Here is an 8705-nt window from a genome sequence, read left to right as displayed (position 1 = left end):
AAATTTTTTTTGCTTGAAAAAATTTTTTATACGACCTCTATTTTCTAAGATATTTACGTAAATATCTACAAAATTATTGGTTTCAATAATTTTTTACTTGAATTCTATTAACTTTACCGAAAAATATTAAGAGATAAAAATTGCTTATTTTGTTTTCAAAGAGCTCTGAGAATTTTTTCAGAATTTTGTGTTAACTTTTTAGTACTTCAAGAAAATGCAAGAAAATGCAGTACTAAAAAATTAATATAAAATTCTGAAAAAATCCTCAGAGCTCTATGAGAACAAAACAAATAATTTTTATCTCTTGATATTTTTCGGTAAAGTTGACAGAATTCAAGTAAAAAATTATTGAAACCAATAATTTTGTAGATATTTACGTAAATATCTTAGAAAATAGAGGTCGTATAAAAAATTTTTTCAAACAAAAGTTGTTTGCTTTTTTACGTGGAATAAAATTCCGTAATAAAAAAATATGTATTTCTATCTAAAAAGGCAAAGTTGACCTTGTCCTGACCTTGGCGACGTCATCTTAGGTCATCAAATAACTACTGTCATTAAATGCGACTTTTTGCCTTACAATTTTTATTTGAAACATTTTTCTTTAAAATGCTCCCCCGCCGAGTTTTCTTGCCGTTGCCGAACTTATGGGACACACTGTATACAGGGTGTCCCAGATCATCTTCACAATCTCTCGTGAGGACGGAAAGCGGATTGAGATGAACACAAAAGTCCTATACGATTTTGCGATATTCGCAATAATAGTCGAGATTTTAATTCAAAAAGATTGGTGAATGATAATGCGTGATATGGTAGATGAGCTGGATATGATGGATTGCGCCGTCTACCGTTATATATTTGTACATTAAGTCAAACTGGACAAAAAGTTCTCTACCATTTTGCAAATGACAACATAGATTTTTAGATATTAATCAAAGAAAATTGTTACATGATTATGTACCATAATGCACAACTTTTTTTTAATTAATATCTAAAAATCTATTGTTATTTGCAAAATGATAGAGGACTTTTTTGTTCAGTTTGACTTAATGTACAAGTATACAACGGCAAATGGCGCAATTGCAGCTCATATACCATCGCGCGTGATCATTCACCAATCTTTTTTAATTAAAATCTTGAGATTTATTGCGAATATTGCAAAACGATATAGAACTTTTGTGTTCATTTCAATCCGCTTTACGTCCTCACAAGAGATTGTGAATGTGATCTGGGACACCCTGTATATATATAGTGTCTGATTCGTACCGTACCAGAACTAATATATAGCTAAAATAGGTCGGAGTGAGTAATAGAATGGATGTCTATTTTTAAATAACCACATGAAATTTTGAGATATGAGCAACGAGGAAAACGCGTTGCTAGGAGGCTGGGCCGGCTAATCTGTCATGCCAATGCTACAGCGCGTACAGCGTTCGTCTCATCATAGCGCGTGTGCTGATTGGCCAATGGGCTGCCGCTCGGTAGAAATCTTTCGTTGTTAATATCTCAAAATGTTACGTGGTTGTTTAAAAAAAAAACACCCATTCCATTACTCATCCCGACCTATTCTAACTATATATTAACTCCGGTACGGTACGAGTCAGACACCCTGTATATACACACACATACATACAGGGTGTCTCAGAACAATCTGCGAAACTCTCGTGAGAACGTAAAACGTGTTAAAATAAATATAAAAATCCTATATCGTTTTGCGATATTCGTAATAATAACCGAGAAGTTAATTACGAAAGATTAAGGAAAAGCTGAATGGTAGAGGACGGACCGCTCAAGTTACAGCGTAGTCCAGTAATATAGCGCGTGGCGATTGGAAGACAACGCACCACTACCTATACTTATGTCTCGGTGCGGTACGGCAAGACGTAGGAGCGCAGCGATATAAGTATAGGCAGTGATACGTTGTCTTCCAATCGCTACGCGAGACATCCGCGCGCTATATTACTGGGCTGCGCTTTGACTCGAGCGGTCCGTCCTTTACCATTCAGCACACGCTTTTCCTTAATCTTTCGTAATTAATTCTCGGTTATTATTATGAATATCGTAAAATGATATAGGACTTTTATATTTATTTTAACCTGCTCTACATTCTCACGAGAGCTTCGTTGATTGTTCTGAAACACCCTGTATATGAGGCATTTTCTATAAAAGATCTCTTCCTCTATCCAGAATTCATTTGCACGAAAAATTTCTGTCGAGGCTTAAATGTTAGTTTAATATATCTATTTTAATGTACCGTAGGGCTTTTTCCGAAAAATCAATATGGCGGACCTAAGACGGCGTTTTTAGTGAAGGAGTTTTGTAAAAAAATATTTACTTGTTGGAAAAATTTTACAAAAACATTAAGAACAAATTCTTCTTTGATCTACCCTCACAGTACATCAATATTGCCATAAGGTTACAGCAACTTTAAATTGTAAGATGCTAACATTACATGGAGGTTAATAAACTTGCCATTAATCTTCTAATAACATGAAAATATTTGTCTACTCCAGTCATCCATATTCTATTAATATTACAGAAACTTTGTACGGAACGTTCAAGTTAATATAATAGTTCAGGTTAATATAATATACTTAATACCATTCAATTTTTTTAATAAAAAATATAACTTGTAGAAACGATCGCAACTAATCAACTTATGTTTATTTTAAATAAAATTTAACTCTTTTATTTGATTTCTCCCTATTTTCATGCCTGAAAATTTGCCCAGCACTACTGGTCGGAGGCAAACTCGAAACCTTAGAGTTTCTAGTCAACCTTCAAGTTTCTAGTCTATCACTTTGGCTACTGCGCTATTTTTTTAACTTATATTAAGTGTTTTTTATTATCCCCATATGCAGCCGAAGCAGTAATTATAATTTTCTTATAATATTATTTAGTACGACTACAAAAATTAACTATTTAGTTCAAATATTTCATATAATAAAAGAGAAGTAAGAGATATATGCATAAAATATTTATATAAAGTCCAGATAGCACATGGATATCCTATAGATATTCATAAGATGTCCTTTAAGGATATTGAGGATATCTATAAACCATCCGTTTTACGTCCTTCGGAGACTCAATGGACGTTTGCGGAATATCCGTTTATGAAATTGGAGGACATACTACCAGGTATATACCTATGAAATACGGATTTTTTAAAGAAAATACACATATTAATTTGAAGTGAATGGTTAAAGCTATTTATTTGAAGTATGTGCCATTCGACGTTACAACTTTTTCTTATCTTTCTGGCAAAAGATGGATTCCGCGACGATAGAAACATTCATCTTTCGAAACAAACCATGAATTGACCCATTTTTTTCACTTCTTCGAAATTAGCGAAATGCTGCTCAGCCAATCCGTGCGCCATCAACCGGAACAATGGTGATAGTCCGAAGGAGCAATGTCCGGCGAATACGGCGGGTGAGGTAGCACACCCCAATTCAATTCTTTTAAAGTTTCCTTAACAACTTTTGTGATGTGGGCCGGCGCATTGTCATGTAGCAAAATCACTTTTCCATGTCTTTGGGCCCATTTCGGACGTTTTGTGATCAATGCATAATTCAAATTGATCATTTGTTGTCGGTAGCGTGCAGCATTAACCGTTTCACCAGATTTGAGAAGTTCATAATAAACAACACCCTTTTGATCCTACCAAACACAGAGCATTGTCTTCTTTCCGAATTGTCTTCTTTCCGATTTGATCTTGCAATCGATGTTGATAGTTGCCCTGGATCAACTCATGATTTTCTTCGTTTGGGATTCTCGAAATATATCCATTTTTTATCACCTGTGACGATTCGATACAGAAAACTCTTCCGTTGATGTCTTCTCAGCAGGAGTTTGCTGGTGACTTTTCGATTCTTCATCTATCTTTCAGTCAAATCATGTGGTACCCATTTTCCTTCTTTTTGAATCTTTCCCATCGCGCGCAAACGCTCGCTAACACTTTTTTGAGTCATATTTAATACTTCCGCCAATTGTGATTGAGTTTGAGTGGAGTCTTCGTCTAACAATGCTTGCAACACTGCATCTTAAAATTTTTTCGGTGGTTTTCCCTTAGCCTTGTCTTTCACATCAAAATCATCAGTTTTGAATCGATTGAACCAACGTTCACAAGTGTCTTGAGATGGTGCATGCTCACCGTAAGCTCCTATAAGTATTCGACAAGTTTGAGCAGCAGTTTTCTTCAAAATGAAGTAATGAATCAACCGCAAAACCTCCCGCAAATGGTTTTTTTTTGTACGAAATTCGACATTTTCAAAGCAGAAAAAGACTATGATATTTACACTGTCACAATTTTCCACATGTATGGTTTTGTAGGTTAAGAATAGCCAAACAAAATACTATATATGTTAAATCACCACGCGTAAGAACGTATGTGTGACACCATCTGTTAGGAAAATCCGCATTTCATGGGTATACATCTGGTAAAGTCCACAGGAAATCCGATGGACGTTCAATGGACATATAAAAGACATCCAGATTTGTAATTTACAAGATAATTTTGTAATTTTTAAAATTAAAAGGATGAAACATATATACCCAGACAGCACAAAATATTTATAAAATATTTACAAAATATTTATAAGATTTATTTGAATATTTTATATATATATATATATATACAAGGTGTCTCACACTCTCCTCCGGGTATTTTGTGGGGACGTAGAATGGGTTGATGTAAACATAAAAGTCCTATACCGTTTTGCGATATTCGCAATAATAGTCGAGAAATTAATTAAAAAATATTAAGGAAAAACGCACGCTAAATAGTAGAGGACGCTTGAGTCACAACGCGACCCAGTTATAAAGCGCGCGGATGTCGCGCGCGGTGATTGGAAAACAATGCACCACTGCCTATTCTTATCTCGGCGCGGTGCGGCAAGACGTAGGAGCGCAGCGGTATAAGTATAGACAGTGGTGCATTGTTTTCCAATCACCGCGCGCGACATCCGCGCGCTATATTACTGGGCTGCGCTGTGACTCGAGCGGTCCTTCCTCTACCATTCAGCGTGCGTTTTTCCTTAATCTTTTTTAATTAATATCTCGACTATTATTGTGAATTTCGCAAAACGGTATAGGACTTTTATGTTCACATCAACCCATTCTAAGTCCCCACAAAATTCCCGGAGGAAAGTGTGAGTCGCCCTGTATATATATACAGGGTAAAAAAATTAGACCAACAAACTTTGAGGGGAAATAGAGGACATAAAAACAAACATATTTTGTTAATAATATTTTTCTCAATGACGCTTCATTTTAATACTGCAGGGTACAAAATAGGAATTTTATGATTTTAATAAAAAACAAACATATAAGTGGAAAAATTAAATTTATTTCAATTACACATATATATTTTAATCTTCAAAAAACAATGAACAAAAGAACGAAACAAAAATTGATTAGCTCAATTTATAATAAATGTTCAAAAATTCCTCCATTTGCTTCAACCCAAAAATGACATCGTCGAAACATTGATTGTTTCACATGCTCGAAGACTGCAGGAATATTTTGAACTTGATATGTTGCAGCAGTAATTCGGGTTACCAATTCTGCTTCTATTTCAATAGGTGTCTCATAAATGAGAGTTTTCATATGCCCTCGTAAAACATTCATTATAAATTGAGCTAATCAATTGCGCATTTTTGTTCCGTTTTTTTGTTCATTGTTTTTTGAAGATTAAAATATATATGTGTAATTATAATAAATTTAATTTTTCCACTTATATGTTTGTTTTTTATTAAAATCATAAAATTCCTATTTTGTACCCTGTAATATTAAAACGAAGCGTCGTAGAGAAAAACATTATTAACAAAATATGTTTGTTTTTATGTCCTCTATTTCCACTCAAAGTTTGTCGGTCTAATTTTTTTACATCCTGTATTTATATATGCGCGCGTGTGTGTGTGTGTGTGTGTGTGTGGGTGGGTGGGTGTGGGTGTGGGTGTGTGTGTGTATATATATCTGTCTCTTTTTGTAGTGGTGAAGGTGGTGTCCATGTCGCATCGTTCTGCAGTCAGCGCAAGTGAATCGTATAATAAGATAAAGATATTATCGTTAATTTTAAGTACGCTGCTCATTATATGTTTCGATTATAATATTTGATAACAAATTTAAGTGATGTATATATAATATGAATAAAAATATAGAATGGACTGTTGTAATTTATGTATAGATATAACAATTATTACCCAAATAGTTAAATGTATAAAGAGCACGTTTTACAAATTATACTTTGCAAATTTAAGTGATGTATATATAATATGAATAAAAATATAGAATGGACTGTTGTAATTTATGTATAGATATAACAATTATTACCCAAATAGTTAAATGTATAAAGAGCACGTTTTACAAATTATACTTTGCAAATTTAAGTGATGTATATATAATATGAATAAAAATATAGAATGGACTGTTGTAATTTATGTATAGATATAACAATTATTACCCAAATAGTTAAATGTATAAAGAGCACGTTTTACAAATTATACTGTGCATAGTGTTACGTCCTGTAGGAGAACGCAACATAAGGAAAGCCTCACCTGTACTTATAGGTCGAAGAGCTAGTCAACGACCAGAAGGATCACTTTACTAGCCCGACGACGTACGGCGAGCGGTCCGATTTCGAGTCAGAGAACTGAATCTCTTTACTCAGGACTTGACCTTGAGCGATAACAGGAGAGGACGGGTAAACAAAAATTAATGTTTTTTAACAAAGGAATAAAATTCGATTTATTTATAGTTACAATCGTGGTGGTGTGTGTGTGTGTGAGTGAGTGTGTGTCAGCGTATGGGTTGAGGATGAGCATTAATATTCAGGATCGTCGGGAGGTGAGGGGGGTGGAAAATAACTTATAGGGAAAGATGGAGGAGGAGGTGGAGATAGTGGACGAGGATGCGAATCTAGAGAGAATGGCTGTAAGTGGAGAGGGAAGGGGGGTAGATTTTCTAGTTTTAAATATCGAGATAACGCTCTGCGGGTTATCCGCTCGAATACTCCGCGCTAAAGGGCGTCCGAGGAGGAAGATAGAAGCTCCAGCGTTTCAAGAGCGTCGCGCAGATCACTCCGTTGCTGGCAAGACCGGCGTCCCACTACAACGAGGAAGGGACAACCCGCTTTTTGGAAATTCTGCCGCTAATTAATATTCACCGGAATTATTGCGATTGGATTTCCGACAAAGAAAAGATATGTCTGTCCGGACTTATTCAAAATTGAGACACGGAAAACCGGATAATAAAACAATAACTTACTGTTAGTGTGTGCGAGGAGAGAAATGGATGGTCCTGGATCTCCTAAGTTAATTGCTTCCTTCGATTCTGAATCTTCAGTGATACTCATAGACATCATAATGATAAATGATTGAATACAGAAGTGATACTTGTAGACGTCGTAATGACAATAAAAATTACAGAAGTGGTACTGGTAGACGTCGTAATGATAATAAGTGAATGAATACAGAAGTGATACTCGTAGACGTCGTAATGATAATAAGACCCAGAAATCATATGGGTCGGACTTTTTATAGTTTCGAAAAATGGGAAATTTCGGGGATGGCGATTACCGGATTCGTTGGAGATGTCTTGCTTAGTAACAAAGATGAGGCTCGGATTGGTGGGAAAAAATAGAAATTCGGGAAATATTCGATCAGGTCATGTATGGACATGCGTAATTGTAGGTGGTATGATTCATAATTCTTTCGTAAGGCTCGAGATCTACGTGTTCCTTTTGTGTACTTGACTTTTATAACCCGGTCGGATAAGTAATCGGTCTTTACGCAATGTAAAAGTATGTGAGGCCCTACGGGACGTAACAATAGTATGTCTGCAAGATGCTGGCATTATTCAGCAAGATTTCCCATTGCAAATTAAATGTTAGCAAATATATAGAAAAACCATAAAACGACGTGTGGCATCAAATGATAACGAAAGTGCAACAAAATTAGAGCAAAGCTTTTTAACACAAAAAGAATAAAATGCAGCTATCATATTGTTGCGGGCGCATCGAGGCGCCGTATTCATGTCGCTCCTGAAATTCGCGGCTTATAAGTGATCCTTAGCAACGGTCGGTGTGCTGTTTGTTTTGAAAGCTGAAGGGAGTCTCTTGACAGCTTCAGCAACGTGCGGACGTTTTGGCTAAGAGAGAACGGTTTTCCCGGCGTATTCTTTTCTGCTCAAAGAATAAAGGCTACTTCTTTTTTTAAAAACTGTTGTAGTTCTTTCCCCCGCGCTCGCGAGTGTAACATTTTGGGGCTCGTCCAGGATATATTAAAAAAAAAAAAAAAACATTCAGTAGAGCTTGAAAAGCATTCGGGTCGGTCGCGTGTGTTTTTTCGTGTGTGGTGAAAGAAAGAAGAAAAGGAAATGGCGTTGGTACATTCTCCAGTGAGGACTCGAAGTCAGGCAGCAGCTTTAGTGTCGGCTTCCGCGGAAAGAGAGTCGCATTTTCCGGAACCGGAAGGGATACAAGAGTTAAGGTCTTCTTCGAGGGAAGCTGAACAGGATCTCTGAGCGTTGTTGCGTGAAATCGGGGAAATGCGAGAGGAACGGACACGGGTGCGAGAAGAATTTGCACAAGTGCGTCGTCGGTGTGATGAGGAGTTACAGCGTCATCACTATTCTCAGCTAAGTCCCCCCATTAATATTTCGAATCGGAATGAGAGGGCGAATATGGTTTTCACGAGAGAAAACGTTTC

The 8705-nt window shown here is 36.1% G+C and overlaps 1 protein-coding gene across 3 annotated transcripts in view; it reads left to right on the top strand.

Annotated features, from left to right (window-relative positions):
* The window catches only part of LOC116843400 (protein CEPU-1-like), a 36203-nt gene extending 29450 nt beyond the window's left edge, over positions 1–6753 (top strand). The window contains exon 10 of one of the 3 annotated variants that reach the window (XM_032813788.1): positions 6567–6753. In XM_032813788.1, the coding sequence (XP_032669679.1) occupies positions 6567–6607 (41 nt within the window). In that variant the 3' untranslated portion in view covers positions 6608–6753. Of the gene's footprint in view, positions 1–2256; positions 2689–5989; positions 6174–6566 lie in introns of those variants that run through there. The other 2 variants (XM_032813787.1, XM_032813786.1) reach the window with 2 other exon arrangements.
* The last annotated feature ends 1952 nt before the right edge of the window (positions 6754–8705 follow it).

This window comes from Odontomachus brunneus, unplaced genomic scaffold (assembly GCF_010583005.1).
Source record: "Odontomachus brunneus isolate Ranch 3 - 2012 unplaced genomic scaffold, Obru_v1 Obru_scaffold_032, whole genome shotgun sequence".
In the NCBI taxonomy this organism is placed as follows: Eukaryota; Metazoa; Arthropoda; class Insecta; order Hymenoptera; family Formicidae; genus Odontomachus; species Odontomachus brunneus.
The sequence above is the reverse complement of the archived record's forward strand: the minus strand, read 5'-3'. Positions and strand labels throughout refer to the sequence as shown.